General features: G+C 36.6%; 1 protein-coding gene across 1 annotated transcript in view; it reads left to right on the top strand.

Annotated features, from left to right (window-relative positions):
- Nucleotides 1-16,104, top strand: part of POLQ (DNA polymerase theta) — a 105,693-nt gene that overhangs the window by 16,049 nt on the left and 73,540 nt on the right. Inside the window, exons 7-12 of the mRNA XM_024769350.1 lie at nucleotides 458-605; nucleotides 2,950-3,096; nucleotides 4,805-5,017; nucleotides 9,543-9,685; nucleotides 11,357-11,561; nucleotides 11,887-12,029. Of these exons, the coding sequence (XP_024625118.1) occupies nucleotides 458-605; nucleotides 2,950-3,096; nucleotides 4,805-5,017; nucleotides 9,543-9,685; nucleotides 11,357-11,561; nucleotides 11,887-12,029 (999 nt within the window). The remainder of the gene's footprint in view (nucleotides 1-457; nucleotides 606-2,949; nucleotides 3,097-4,804; nucleotides 5,018-9,542; nucleotides 9,686-11,356; nucleotides 11,562-11,886; nucleotides 12,030-16,104) is intronic.

The raw sequence follows: 16,104 nt of genomic DNA, 5'->3' as shown, positions 1-16,104 counted from the left end.
TTTCTCAGGGAAACCTTTCTTTCAGATCTTTCAAATTTATGTCAAATATGAGGCTTCAAAACACCATAAAAGTCTCTTTCATAGTACGTATTATGATTGTATTTTACATTTGTTTGTTTAGTACTTTAATATGTTTCCCCAGTGAGACCTAAACTCCTTAAAGATAGTACCTTGACTTTGTTTTACTCACCATAATATCCCCATTACCTGAGGGTTGGAGGTCAGTCAATATTAGTTGAATGAATATAAGATATTTCCTACTCACTTTGCATCATAAGGAAGTTTATTTTCTTCTCTTTCTGCTTTTTCTTTGTTTTATTACTGATTTTGTGTAACTGATTTTTATCATGCCTTTGAGTAGAAAAACCTTTCCCTTGAAGCAAAATGAATGACTTTAAAATGATACGAAAATGTTTTGAAAGTACTACTATAGTGGCAACTTCTCTTTCTTTTATAGGGAGATGAGGACCATGTCGTGAGTTTATGTTATGAGACCATTCGTGATAACCATTCAGTATTACTTTTCTGTCCGTCAAAGAAATGGTGTGAGAAGTTGGCAGATATCATTGCCTATGCGTTTTACAGTCTACACCATCAAGCTGAGGGTAAGTTACTGATAGCAGTGAAAGCCTCCATACTTAGGACATTTGCTTGAAAGTAATGTTAATAATTATATTAGCAAAGCATGGCTCTCTTTCATCATTGCCACCACCTGCCTACTGTATACTCCTTTGTAAAACTATGCTTTTGTGACTAATCATCTCCTTATCCTCCTTACAGACGATGTGTACACACATTTAGACTAATCTTCAGAATTTTAAAATGTTGGATTTCTACAGGTATATACTGAGGTTCTTCATCTAGGATCTATGGGCTTTGAGACGTTGACCTTGGAGCCCCTAAATTGTATAAAAAACTTCACATATACACATTTTTTTGGGGAAAGCAGTCATATCTTTTTTATATTTCCAAACTGTAACTCTAAAAAGAATCATACATACACACACACACACACACACACACATATGTACATATACATATATACACATGTATTGGGTTGGCCAAAAAGTTTGTTCATAACATCTTATGGAAAAAGCTGAATGAACTTTTTGGCCAACCCAATATTTTAGAAGCTTTACTGAGGTGGAATTTATGTGGAATAAAATGTACCCACTTGAAGTGTGTAACTTCATGAATTTTAACAAATGTGTTCACCTGTTTAACTCCCCCACTGTGATCAACATGTAGAACATTTCTGTCACTCTAAAATGTTCTCTTTTGCTGTCAATCTCCTCCCTCTATCCCCAGCTTCAGGCAACCATTCATATATTTTCTGTCACTCTAGATTAGTTGTGTCTTTTCTAAGAATTTCATATAGTAAATGAAGTCATATTGTGTGTATGTGTCTTTTGTGCCTGGATTCTTTTACTCATCATAATATTTTTAAGATTCATCCAGATTGTTACTTTTATCAATTTGTTTCTTTTTTATTGCAGAGTATTGATCTAGTATATTGCTATAACCATTAATATATATTTTTACTGATTCTAGGATGAGTACTAGCTTATGGTCCCTTGGGGTCAAAGATAAGTGTAGGGAAGACAGAGACCAGTTCTAGTTACAGAATACTGTGAGGACAGGTGATGGATATCTCAAGCCTAGCTCCAATAAGTAAACTTTGCCTGAAGTTATATTGGGTAGACTCTGATCCAACGTTTTAATATCTCTTCTAGTTCCCTCTTAATTGATACTTTCTTATTATGCCAACTTATATTTTTTATGTGAACCATGATAACTTATATTCCTTAATAACCAGAAACATTATTAATATTTTCTTTGCTTGAGGCTCCGTTATTTTGATTTATAGCAGTGGTTCCCAAATCCTGGTGCTTAGACTGGAGCCTGGGCTATGATGAACTTTTCACCAGAAAAGTAAAGACATGGCAGCACATTTTTCATAAAGATGAAGTTTAAATTTTGAAATTATCCCTACTAATTTTTTTATGTTAAAATAACTTTTCTTTTGAAATAAGGAATCAATGATAATTTAAAAAAAATTTTTAATTGTTCTTAGAGAAATAAAACTTTGGCAACCCTCTGTGGATCCTCAAAATTTTAGGAAAAGTTTACCTAAAAGACTTAAAAATATATAAAATATAAGATATATTCTATGAGAAGGTTTACTAGTTCAGAAATCCAAAAGTCTAAGAAATTCTTTAAGCAAACAGTTCTTGCATCTAACTCTTCTGGGGGAAGTTACACATAGAGGCAAAAACAGAGGGTAATGTATGATTAATTACCACATTGGTGCCAAAAAGGCTAGAAGAATTGTCATTTAGAACTAAGCTCCTATGTGATTCTGACACTGCTGGTTTGGTGGGGTGGGGCACACTTTGAGTGAGGATTTTGATTTTTAGTCTCTGAGTGGTAGTATCTGTAATTTTCTCCTTCCTTTAGCTGTTTCTTTGATCTCCTCCTGTGGGCTTGATCTCACCCTAATATAGTGTTTCCTAAACTTTGGTACACATTAGAATTGCCTGGGGAGATTTAAAAATTGTTATGTCCAGGTTGCATCGCATCACAAAGTCCAGAGGTGAATGCCAGGCATCAGTATTTTTAAAAGATGTCCAGGTGATTTTTTTTTTTTTTTTGGCGGTACGCGGGCCTCTCACTGTTGTGGCCTCTCCCGTTGCGGAGCACAGGCTCAGCGGCCATGGCTCACGGGCCCAGTCACTCGGTGGCATGTGGGATCTTCCCGGACCGGGGCACGAACCCGTGTCCCCTGCATCAGCAGGTGGACTCTCAACCACTGCGCCACCAGAGAAGCCCCGTCCAGGTGATTATTATAAGTAGTAGTTTCAGAACCATTGCCCTCTGTCATGACTCAGGCAGATAGCAGTTAAAGAGGTCCAAGGGGAGGTGACAGTGTTGATGATTTTTTTGTGACAGGATTGGTAAGATCATCTGAACTTCCACCAGTGATACTGGAACAAAAGGGCCTCCTAGAAGTGATGGATCAGTTAAAACGTTTGCCTTCAGGACTGGACTCTGTATTACAAAAAACTGTGCCATGGGGAGTAGCGTTTCATCATGCAGGTATCCGTATTTATAATATGTTATTAAAAAGCCCCCTCCAAGAATCCTTATAATTTCTTCATTTTTATTTTTATATTTGATTTGCATTTGATTTCTTGTTAACCACACTTAATACTCTTAGATTTTATTTTAAGAAATTGTGTGATTAAGGTTAAACAAGAATAAGAATAACATGTAGGTTTACTTATCTGTATGGTATATAAATACTAGATATAAGCTTTCTTGTACCATTGGGGAAATGAATTCTAAAATTATTACCTTTCTATACTTTGTTTTCTTAAAAATTAGGTTAGAGTGGTACTTGCTATCCTAATTTTATGCCACTTTGTTTCCTTTTATCTCAAGGGGTATTGGAAATATTCTCACGAGTATATCAAAATCAAATTAAGTTTAGAATTTGTCATATTATATTTTGAGAGGGCTACAAGTGTTTAAAAACCAAATACCTAGGTTGTCAAAATTGCAAGGGTTATGACAGTCACCAAATTGAATAATTTCATTCAGGGTATGATCTGTCAATGATGATATGTGCTGAGGATATGATTAAGAATATATAGTTTCTGGGGAGTGGGAAGGGTAAGCTGTGACAAAGCGAGAGAGAGGCATGGACATATATACACTACCAAACGTAAGGTAGATAGCTAGTGGGAAGCAGCCGCATAGCACAGGGAGATCAGCTTGGTGCTTTGTGACCGCCTGGAGGGGTGGGATAGGGAAGGTGGGAGGGAGGAAGAAGCAAGAGGGAGGAGATATGGGAACATATGTATATGTATAACTGATTCACTTTGTTATAAAGCAGAAACTAACACACCATTGTAAAGCAATTATACTTCAATAAAGATGTAAAAAAGAAAAAAAGAATATATAGTTTCTATGATTAGGAACTTAACCTTTTCAATTTATTTAAAGTTTTTATCGTGCTATATATAAATAAAATTTTAAAATATATATATATATACCTATACACACAAACACATAAAAAATTTTCATTGTATATAACTTATAATGCATACTAATAAAATGAATACCGGCGGACCCACAACTTATTTACAAACTAGAATCCCAATCCTTTTGATTTTTTTTAAAATAAAAGAAAATAAAAAATAAGCCACGTAAGTGTGTATTCTATGTGCTGTTTTTCTCATGTGCTGAGAGAGCACATTTTCTATGTGCTGTATTTACTCATGTATTTATTTTTCAGACATTTATTTATGTGTCTCACCATGGTGTTGGATAGACCCTGCAGATACTGTCATAAGGCATGTCTCTACCTTCAAGGAGTTCTTGTCTAGAGCAGGGGTCAGCAAACTACAGTCTGCTGGTCAAATCCAGCTGTTTTTGTAAATAAAGTTTTATTGAAACACAGTCTTGCCCATTTGTTTTGCGGCTGCTTTCACGTGACAGTGGTAGAGTTGAGTAGTTGCAGCAGGGACCATCTGTCCTGCAAAACCTAAAATATTTACAGATAAAGTTTGACAACCCCTGGTCTAGAAGATGAGATAGAAGTACAGTATACAGTACAAGGGTTGGCAGATTATACTCTTAAATTGGTACACTTTGATTACTTCTTTGTTTACAGTTATAACAATAGCTTGAAAAAAATCTTTACATGCTTGTAACAGATTCTCAGATCCATTTGTAAGTGATCAAGTACAATATTTTCATTATATGTTAATAAATATATGTTATTGTAATTTCTTTTTTTTAGGTCTTACTTTTGAGGAGAGGGATATCATTGAAGGAGCCTTCCGTCAAGGTCAGATTCGGGTCTTGGCAGCAACTTCTACTCTTTCATCTGGGGTGAATTTACCGGCACGTCGTGTAATCATTCGGACTCCTATTTTCAGTGGTCGACCTCTAGATATTCTTACTTACAAGCAGATGGTTGGTCGTGCTGGCAGGAAAGGAGTAGACACAGTAGGTAAGTGAGTTTGAATTTTGTAATAGTGTTGCTGAAGGACAGTGTCAGTCTACCTGAAATTGAATGGCAACCCATTTCTTATCATGCTGTATTTCTTTGTTATCCAAAACACTAATGTCATCCTTTTGGATTTGTTTAATATTTATATGAGTATAACTTAAAATTTTCATATCATCAACTATTGATTGTCTAGTAATGTAGAATCAAGATTTTCTTTTGTATTATATACAGTGAAATGATTCAGTATTATGTTAGATGACATCACATTAGCTGTAAGATGACTTAATTTCCAGTATCATCTACTATTTTGTGCTAGTGAAGGGATTAATTTTTATGGGTATTAATTCTGTTTAGGTGCCTGCTATAAGAGTTCAAATAGGGATGCTGAGAGCCGGGGAGTACTCGCACACTTTTGGAATAGGAACTTCATGTACCCTCTTTCTCTTTCTAAATTGGTGCTGGCTCTGAAAACACTTTTTCAGTTTCTTATTTTGTATCAGCAAGTGATGATAATATTACCAGCAATGCAAACAAAACTTTTGTCTTAAGCAATAGGGAAGAGGCTTGTTTGAATTAAATATGAAGATAGCAGCAAATATTATTTCTTGCCTGCTACATTATTCTGGGTATGACTAAATTGTTGAGTCTTCTAACATTAAAGAACTTTTAGAGGAACATTCTCTGTCACACTTTCTTTCTTCTAGTTTGTTTTTCCGTGTTCAGCAATATAGTTTCTATCTTGTGGTATAAGATGGCTATTCCAGTCTCTGTTATCACATCTGCATTTCAGTCATCAGGAAGGAGAGATGAGGAAGTAAAGGGCCCATCCTACCCTTTAAGGACACTTCCCAGAAGTTGCACTTAGTATTTCTCCTTACACACAATTGGCCAGAACTAAGTCATATGTTTACATTCCCTGACTACAGGGAAGCTGGTGAATATAATCTAGCTGAGTGACCCTGTGTTCATCTAACATTTAGGGGTTTTATTAAAGAAAGAATGAGAGAATGGCTATTAGGGGCAAGTATTAGTCTCAGCCCTAGTAGCAAATGATTTGTCTGTATGTAATCCCTGAAGGGCCACTGGTCTGCCTCACTTTTAAGCCCTAAGAAGTTTGTTGATTAAACAAACCTTCCAACTCATTGGATTTCTCTTACTAAAGGCATCAAATAAGTTTATCCTGCTTCTGTCTCTTACTTTATCTACGAAATATGCAGATTACATTTATGTGTTTTAAAAGGGCAAGAGGAAGAGCTGAGATGCTCCCTTCTCATTCCTAACTGCCTCCTTCTGTCCTTCCTCCAATTTTCATTTCTCAGTAGACTCACAACTCTGGAGAGTGGAGTGTAAGTTCATTTTACATAGATACTCTTCTTTCAAGGCCAGAGGGTCTTCAAGGTGATGTAAAGATAAGGAGGTTTTATTTGCCTTGCTATGTTCTTAGCTTGTGCTTATCTTTCTCATGGGGAAGAATAATAGGAAGGTTGGCATCCTGGACTAATATCAAGCCTTAAATCAGATAACATTCAAACAATACTAAAATATACCACAACAACCTTGTTTCTGAGGTCTTGGAAACTTCTGAGATTTTGACTTTGCATAATGTTCCATTTTAGGATGGCATATGGCTTGCTCAGAATTTCTTTAAGTGGGGAATGTGCAAATAAAGGGTTTCATATCAATTATGAAGATTTAAATACTTGGTCATTCTTTTTGGACTGTGTAGCATTTTTGTAACTTCTTTGCATTTTATAAATGATATTAATATTTCCTGGATAATTCATGGAGTTTTATTTAGATGACTCTTTAATCTCTCTTTGGATTTTTTGGAACCTTCCAGTGTAGGATGATGGTGCTTTGTGCCAAAACAGTGACTTGCAGTTAAAAAGTTTGCAGATCTATCTATATCAAATCTATGAATGATTTGATTCTAATTGACTTCTCAATTATAATATGGATACAGCCTCACTAGGCAGGTGGGAATGGGATCTGGACATATATACTGGCATTATTTTGGGCATTTTCATAAATCTTGCTTATCCTGAAAAAGGGTTGTCTATTTTGTTGAAGAATCAAAGCCTGGAAGAGCTTTACACTGCTCAAAGTGGCTTTTTACCTTGTTGCTAATGCTAGTTGATCCATTTTCTAGGTAGGTTTTTTGTTTTAAGCTGGGTTGTTTTATAGTTATCACAAGAACCAGGTGGTATATTTTATTCACCTGGCTTTTGTTTGTTTGTTCTGATGGCACCTATGTTTTTTGTAATTATATTTGGGGTAAATAACCAATGGTTATCAAGTTTATAGTTCCTTATATTTTTCCTATCTTGATTCTCAATTTGGCAGTGTTAAGAAAGCATCATCTGTATTTTTCTCTCTGCCTGGGTGGTTAGTATAGTCCACCACAATGCTACTTTTATTTTTATTTTTCTCTAATGCAAATGGCCTTCATTTTGCCTGTTGAATATCTTATTTACTGCTTCCTTTCCCTTACTATTGGATTCATTTTTGAAAAAAAATTAGTTTTCTCTAGTTTTAATTGTTGTAATAAGTGTTTATGTTTGTATAAATTGTATATTTGTATATATTTTTTCTTAGTGACTTTTTTTAAGGTTTAATTTTTTTTTTTTTTGGTGGCTGCGTTGGGTCTTTGTTGCTGCATGCGGATTTTCTCTGGTTGCAGTGAGTGGGGGCTGTTCTTCGTTGCAGTGTGCAGGCTTCTCATTGCGGTGGCTTCTCTTGTGGAGCATGGGCTCTAGGCATGAGGGCTTCCGTAGTTGCAGCACGTTAGCTCAGTAGTTGTGGCATGCGGGCTCTAGAGCACAGGTTCAGTAGTTGTGGAGCACGGGCTTAGTTGCTCCGTGGCATGTGGGATCTTCCCAGACTAGGGATGGAACCTGTGTCCCCTGCATTGGCAGGCAGATTCTTATCCACTGTGACACCAGGGAAGTCCTGTATATGTATTTAATTAATAAGTGCTTTCACATATTTTTGTTCACTTGATTGTTTCAATAGCCTAAAGCATTTAAATTAGTGTTATAATGTGATTTCTAGGTATCTGTTAATATTTTTGATTTTATATTATCATCATGTATAACTGATATTGAACTCAGGTTTGGCTACTCGTTACACGATAGGCCAGTAAGTCAAGTGACAAGGTGTTGAGTCAAGGAAAGTGACTTTATTCGAAAAAGCCAGCTAACTGAGAAGGAGAAGATGGTGGACTAGCGTCCTTAAAAACGATCTTAACATCTTGGTGCAGGCAAAGGGCTTTTAAAGGCAGTGTGAGGGAGGGTGCTTCCGGGTGCATGAGCAGCTTTTGCGCAATTCTCGGATTGGTTGGCATCAAGGTGAAGTTTCAAGCATCACCAGTTTTCTGGGTTCAGCTGGTCTGGGGTCTACATGCTTGCAGTCAGCAGTTTTCATCTGGGGGTCTGCTTCCTATAGAACAACTTAAGAACGTGTGTTAGACCTTTTATCTATATCTTTCAGGGAACTGAGAGTTCGGTGACTGCTTTGTGGCTGGTTTATAGTCTAAATTGTTACCAGTTTCCTGGCCCGACAGCTATTCTTTGTTTCTACACCTTCGCATTTCCTAATCATTAACTCTTGAGCCAGCCTTTTGAGACTGAGGGGAGGCCTGGGAGCTTTTTACTTCAAAGGACAGGGACACAGGGACTGGTATGCAGTTTCATAACCAGTAATAATTTGCATCTGCATTTTCCTTTATAGTTTTCAAAATATCTATTACTATTATATACTTAATTATTCAATAACAATAGTTAATCCTGTAGGGAAGGAAAAAACTTTCCCTCTACCCTCTTAGGTTCTATGCCTAGTGCCTGCAAAGGAAACTGACAAATTACAGATTAACAAGAAAAAAGCCATACATATTTGACTTGATGTTAATATTTAATTTTTTACATACACAGAGTCCCTAATAGAAAAGTAAAAATCTAAAGAAGCAGTTAGATGCTGGGGGCTTATATACCCTTTTAACAAAGGCTGATGAATTGTAGAGAAGTGACAAGACAAAGGAAAAGGGGTTTGGGCTTCTAGGGGGTGGTACATTGTGGGAAGGTAGATATATGCTGGAGTTTAATGCAAGTTAAGGTTTCTTTAGTGAGGTTTGTGCACACCCATCTCAATACTGACTTTTTGTCTCCAGTGATAAGAATTGTCCTCCTGCTGTGAGAGACAGGAAGGGGAACACCTTCGCAGAGAAATTTATGTCCTGCTTCTAAGCAAATAGGGAGAAAGCAAAGAGCTCTTTCTATGTTTGCTGCTTCCCAATTGGCTTCAGGTCAAAATAATCCTTATGCTAAAGTGGCATATTTTGGTGTAGCATATTCTGATCCCCTTCAATCCAAAATTCAGAAAATAAGAACATTAGTGATAATTATATGACTATAACAACCACTATCTCTTGTCTCCTTTTAAACAAGTAAGCCAGTTTAAATTCTCTTTAGCAGGTATTTTATGTAAACGTGTTGGGATTCTGCAACTGTATAGTTTTTTTTGATTATAGGTGAGAGTATCTTAATTTGTAAAAACTCTGAGAAATCAAAAGGTATCGCTCTACTTCAGGGATCTCTAAAACCTGTTCGCAGCTGTTTGCAAAGACAAGAAGGAGAAGAAGTAACTTCGAGCATGATAAGAGCTATTTTAGAGGTAAGAGAGAGTTCACTAAATTACCATTTGCTTTTTTGTTCCTGTAGTACAATGATAGAACTTTAGTATGTGAAAAATCTTAGTTTTGTGTTTCTTTATGAGATTATTTATAGCCTTCCCAAGTCTGAACCTCTTCTACTTTATATAGTTATTTCCTGGAGTTTAATACAGCTAGTGCCATATGAATCTACTTCAAAACAGTGTATTAAATCACAAATGCCAGATGGTTATTTTTTAGATGTTCTTTATTATTTTCTGAATTAAAAAAAATGATGACAGGGCTTCCCTGGTGGCGCAGTGGTTGAGAGTCCACCTGCCGATGCAGGGGACACGGGTTCGTGCCCCGGTCCGGGAAGATCCCACATTCTGTGGAGTGGCTAGGCCCGTGAGCCATGGCCGCTGAGCCTGCGTGTTCGCAGCCTGTGCTCCGCAACGGGAGGGGCCACAACAGTGAGAGGCCCGCGTACTGCAAAAAAAAAAAAAATGATGACAAAAATGGACCTTAGTTCCTCCATCCAGATAATACCTGTTGACATTAAAATTAAATTACAAATACACAATTAGAAGTTGCAAACTTCTACAGATGGAAGTATCTAAAGTGAAAAATAAAACCTTTTGCTCAGAGTCCTCAAAGGTAAACCCCTTTTAACTGTTTCATGTATTCATCCAAAAAAGTTTCTATTCCTATACCAGCATGCCTTGCTGTTGGTTTCATTGCTGGTGCTGGAGGACTGGTATTGTACTTATTCTCGTTTTTTCCCCTTTAGCTCTGTTTGAAAAAAAAAAAAAGTAATTGATAGCACAGGGTAGATAAGACTATAGAAAGTAGGCACTCATACAGTGCTGAAACTCTTTTGGAGAGCAACGTGGCCATACCTACTAAGAATTTTTTAAAAAATGCACAGACATTTATCCAGCAGATTCACATCTAGGAATTTTACCTAGGGATGTATTTGTGAAATTTCATCAAATTAAAGATACAAGAATGTTTATTATAGCTCTATTGGTAATAAGAAGAAACTGGAAACAACTAAAATACTATTAAAACTAAACAAATCTTGGTAAAACTATGCTTTGCTGTCATTAAAAAGAATGAAATAGCTCTGTTTAGACTGATTTGGTATGTTTCCAGTATACTTTAAATGACAGAAGACAAGGGGCAGATTAGTATATGTAATAGAATAGTTTGAGGAAAATGATATCTATAAGATGCCACTTTCATCTTTTTCTACACTGATTCTCACCCCTCTTCTAGGTGGGGAGTATTCAATGCTTGCATTCATATATGCCCACATATTTAAAAAAGGAAGGATGAGTAGAATTGATTTGGTTCATGGCCATGAACCATCAACACCTCCTTTATATTATATATGTTATATACTTATATATGTATATTATTTAATTATGTTGTTAATTCCCACATTTCAGATAGATAATAATTCATTTATTTTCATTTATGAGAACATGCTATATCTACTTTTAAGGAAAACTTTTCATGTTGTCAGTAGGTGTTATCTACCTTTGTAATGAATGATGGTGGAAGAGTTAATAAAGAATCTCTACATTAAGATGCTGATAATATTTTAAGAGAACAAAGTTATTTCTTTTATATTTTGAGGACCTATGTGTCTTATTAAAAAGTTACAGAATATTTCAAACCTCTTGTCTCAGATAATAGTTGGTGGCGTGGCAAGTACATCACAGGACATACAAACTTACGCTTCTTGCACATTTTTGGCTGCAAGTATGAAAGAAGGGAAGCAGGGAATTCAGAAAAATAAAGATTCTGTTCAACTTGGAGCAATTGAGGCCTGTGTAATGTGGCTACTAGAAAATGAATTCATCCAGATTACTGAAGCTAGTGATGGAACAGAAGGTAAATTATTCTTAATTGCAACTTACTCACTTTTTCACCTTTAGTGATTTAGAGTATCTAAGACTGCTTAGTAAAAGGAAATTGACTTTTTCAGCAGTATAAAAGGAAACTGACTTTTCAACTCATTTTTAGTAAATCAGTGCTGTGTTCAGCAACATCAGACAATTAGCATAGAGCCTGCTAATAAATATCCATGCATTGGATTCTGTTTGTAAAATTTATCAGAGCCTTAAAATGTTAATTATAGAATGCCAAAAGACAGCATTTGTTTTATTTTATTTATAACATTTGGTCCTTTATTTCTCCTCCCCCAATCCCAAATCAGGAAATGTGTATCATCCAACACATCTTGGTTCGGCAACTCTTTCTTCTTCACTTTCTCCAGTTGATACTTTAGATATTTTTGCTGACCTCCAAAGAGCAATGAAGGGCTTTGTTTTAGAAAATGATCTGCATATTGTTTATCTGGTAAGTTCTGCTTTCTTCATTATTATATTTGTGAAAATGGGGAGAAAATACCTATAAGAATCCTGAGCATCAAAGATACCCTAAGGGAATATCTTGTCTGCTTCCCTTGACTAGGGTAGTACTGGTGGGAATAGAGAAGAAGTAAGAAGGATTGTTGTAAAGGAATAAGCTAAATGTTCTAGTGACCTTTTCAATCTACTTGCCTACTTGTCTTTTTTCTCCAACTTTCTTTCAAAAAGTATTTGAGGTGACTTATTAAAAAATATGTATTATATAGTATGTAAGAACACAGCAAAGGACAATGAGATATCTGGAAATTAAAGATAAGATCGTAATGTAAAACTCAAGCAAATGTTGGTACATAAACAAGAACACCATTAAGTCATGTACAGTTGTTGTGCCCAACATTGGTTCTGGGCTGTCTAGCAGCTGTAGCAAAGAGGGAAGCTTTGTTAGTCTCAATATTCATAAGATAAAAAACAAAAAAATTTAGGAGAAGCATTGCATTTTATTGCCTAAGAGAAATGTCTTAGAAAGATACTATGGGACTTAGATTCTTGATAAAATATTTATAGTAAATGCAATTAGGAATTTTAAAAGTTTGTCTACATTAGGTAATCTTTTATAAATGTTATTTCTTATAACAAATATTTTTGATAAGAATTGAGTAAAATAAAGTTTGAGATCATATTCTCTGGGAAGAACCTGACCGGAAATAAATACTTAATTTTGCAATTAAGAGCAGATGTAGGGACTGGTGTAAGCAAGATGGTGGTATCGGAGATCCCTGGCTCTAGTCCTCATCAAAAATACAGATTAGCAACTATTCACAGTCAAGAATGCCTTTCTGAAAATCCCAGGACCTGGTGGTGAGGTTAAAACACTCTCTTAGAGCACAAAAACTGAGAGAGGCCACATTAGAACACTAAGAACAGTGGTTTCACTTTGACTCTGTTGCCCCTCCTTCAAGCAAGCACAGTGCCACACTGAGGCATCCAGTTTCTCTAGTGGGGTGAAGAGAGTCAAGGTAGTCATCCAGTTTCCTCAGCATTCTGGAGTATTCCCTGGGAAGGTCACTTCTGTCTCGCCTCATGGAGAACCATGGGAGAATTGGCAAGGCTAGACCACCAAGGGTCAGGTAGTAACAAAAAAGTGGGCGGGGCTCACAGTGACCAGTGTGTGGATCATGGCAGTGGCTCTGCATCTCTCCTGGCCACCTCACCCAATCAGAGAGGCCAGTAAGCGATTCCACTCACTGTGGTATCAGAATGATGTCCCCATCTGGCCAGGAAGCAGGGTGAGCAGTTCTGCCCAGCTGGCATCCCTGGCTAGTGGCCTGTGCATAATCCTCAATGTATATTTATACATTTTTATTTTTTATAATTTTGGGAGAATTTGTGGAGGGAAAAAGTAGTAACAGAGCCAGATTAAGAATGTGATTTATGAGCTCTTAATAAAGGTCATAATAAAAACCTTTTAATTTAAAAAAAAAAAAAAAAGAGAGCCAAGCCAGCAGCCCCACCAGACGGCAGAGCTTGCTTGCAGTCTTGCCTGACCAGGGACCCTGACTGTGGAACATAGCCTGGAGTCCTGCATGAACACAGAGTTCATCCTGTGGGCACACCCAACTGTGGAGCACAGTCTCTGTCTACACCTGAACATGGAATCCAGCTAATAGCACCAACCAGCCAGGGAGTACAGTTTGTTCCTGCCTGACCAGAGAACCCAAGCAGCAGCCCTACGCAACCTCAGAGCTCAGCCAGTGGTCATGCCTATCCATGGACCCCAGCTAGCAGTTCCACCTGACCAGGCAGCTCAGGCAGTGGTCCTGCCTGAATGCAGAGCTGAGCCAGTGGCCCCACCCAACCAGAGGCCCTGCCTGCCCTCCTATGGACTCTACCAGCTGGCCCTTTCTAGAACCCCAAGCTAGCCTGACTAGTGAAGGTCTTTCTTTGCCAAAGCAAATGTGAGGATTGGAAGAGGAGACTGCTTCCTCAAATGCACAGACACCAACACCAGTATGCAAGAATAATGAAGAATCAGGGAAATATGACACCACCAAAGAAACTAATAAAGCTCCAATAACCAAACTTAAAGAAATAGAGATCTATGAACTGACTGACCAAGAATTCAGACTAATCCTTTTAATGAAGTTCAGTTACTACAAGAAAACACAGATAGGCAACAGAACAAAATAAAGAAAACAATACATGAACATAATGAGAAGTTCAACAAAGAAACAGAAACCATTTTTAAAAAGCCCCCCAAGCCCCCTAAAACCCAGAAATCCCAGAGCTGAAGAATACAATGAGTGATCTGTAAAATTCAATAGAGAGCTTCAAAAGCAGACTTGATCAAGCAGAAGAAGGAATCAGTGAACTCAAAGATAGGTCATTTGAAATTATGCATCCAGAGGAGGGGGGATGGAAAGAATGAAGAGTAAAAAAACCCTGCAAGACTTATGGGATGCCGTCATATACGTTATTGAAGTCCAAGATGGAGAAGAGAGAGAAAAAATGGCAGAAAGTCTATTTAAAGAAATAATGGCTAAAAACATGCCAAATATGGCGAGAGATATGGACATGAAGCTAAAAGGACCCCAAACAGGTACAACCCCAAAATGACTTCATCTAGACACAACAAACTGTCAAAAATCCAAGAATCAGAATTTTGAAAGCAACAAGAGAAAAGACTCTTGTCATGTACAAGGAAACCTCAAAAGGCCATTAGTGGATTTCTTAGCAAAAACTTTCCAGAGAGAATGGTATGATATATTCAAAATATTTAAAGAAGAAAACTGCCAACTAAGAATGCTATACCAAGTAGTTCTGTCCTTCAGAAATGAAGGTAAGATAAAGACTTTCCCAAACAAACAAAAGGTGAGGAAATTCATCACCACTGGACGTGCATTATAATAAATGTTAAAAGGAGTTCTTCAAGCTGAAATGAAAGGATGCTAATTAACAGTGTAAAAACATACGAATGTATAAAACTCACCGGTAAAGGTAAATTTATAATCAGATTCAGAATTCTGAATGTAATGGTGGTATGTAAATCACTTTTATACAAAAGTTAAAGACAAACATTGAAAATAACTATAATTACAATAATTTGTTAATAGATACATAAGATAAAATGTAAATTGTAATATTAAAGGCATAAAATATGAGGGGATGGAGAAGTAAAAGCATAGAGTTTTTGTATAGCATCGAAGTTAAGTTGTTATTAGCTTAAAATAGGTTTTTATAACTATGTATACCATGGAATATCATTCAGCCATAAAAAAGAAGGAAACCTTGCCATTTGTGACAACATGGATTAACGTGGAGGGTGTTGTGCTAAGTGTAATAAGCCAGACAGAGAAAGAAAAATTTTGTATGGTCTCGCTAATGTAGAATCGGAAAAGTTGAACTCAGAAACAAAGGAGAATGGTGGTTGCCAGGGGCTGGGGTATGGGGGACATGGGGAGGTGTTGGTCAAAGGGTATAAACTTCAGTTAAAGGCATACCTCCTCGTTTTATTGCACTTTGCTCTGCTTCATTGCACTTTGTAGATACTGCATCTGTTTTTTAGAAATTGAAGTTTTGTAGTAACCCCACATTAAACAAGTCCTGGTGCCATTTTTCTAACATCATTATTTTTATTTTTTATAACTAAAAATTTTATTTTTATTTATTTATTTTTGGCTGTGCCTTGCGGCTTGAGGGATCTTACCTTGCGGCTTGTGGGATCTTAGTTCCCCCACCAGGGAAAGAACCCCGGCCCTCAGCAGTGAGAGCATGGAGTCCCAAATACTGGACCGCCAGGGAATTCCCTAACAGCATTATTTTTAGATTAAGATGTATGCATGGTTTTTTAGACATAATACTATTGCATACTTAAGAGACTACTTTTATATGCACTGTTAAACCAAAACATAACTTTTATATGCACTGGGAAACCAAAAAACTTGTGTAGCTCACTTTATTGTGATAATTGCTTTATTGTAATGCTTTTTTTTGTTGTTTTGTTTTTTTACATCTTTATTGAAGTATAATTGCTTTACACTGGTGTGTTAGTTTCTGCTTTATAACAA

Source organism: Neophocaena asiaeorientalis, unplaced genomic scaffold (genome assembly GCF_003031525.2).
Source record: "Neophocaena asiaeorientalis asiaeorientalis breed wild unplaced genomic scaffold, Neophocaena_asiaeorientalis_V1.1 scaffold671, whole genome shotgun sequence".
NCBI classification, from domain to species: Eukaryota; Metazoa; Chordata; class Mammalia; order Artiodactyla; family Phocoenidae; genus Neophocaena; species Neophocaena asiaeorientalis.
The sequence above is the reverse complement of the archived record's forward strand: the minus strand, read 5'-3'. Positions and strand labels throughout refer to the sequence as shown.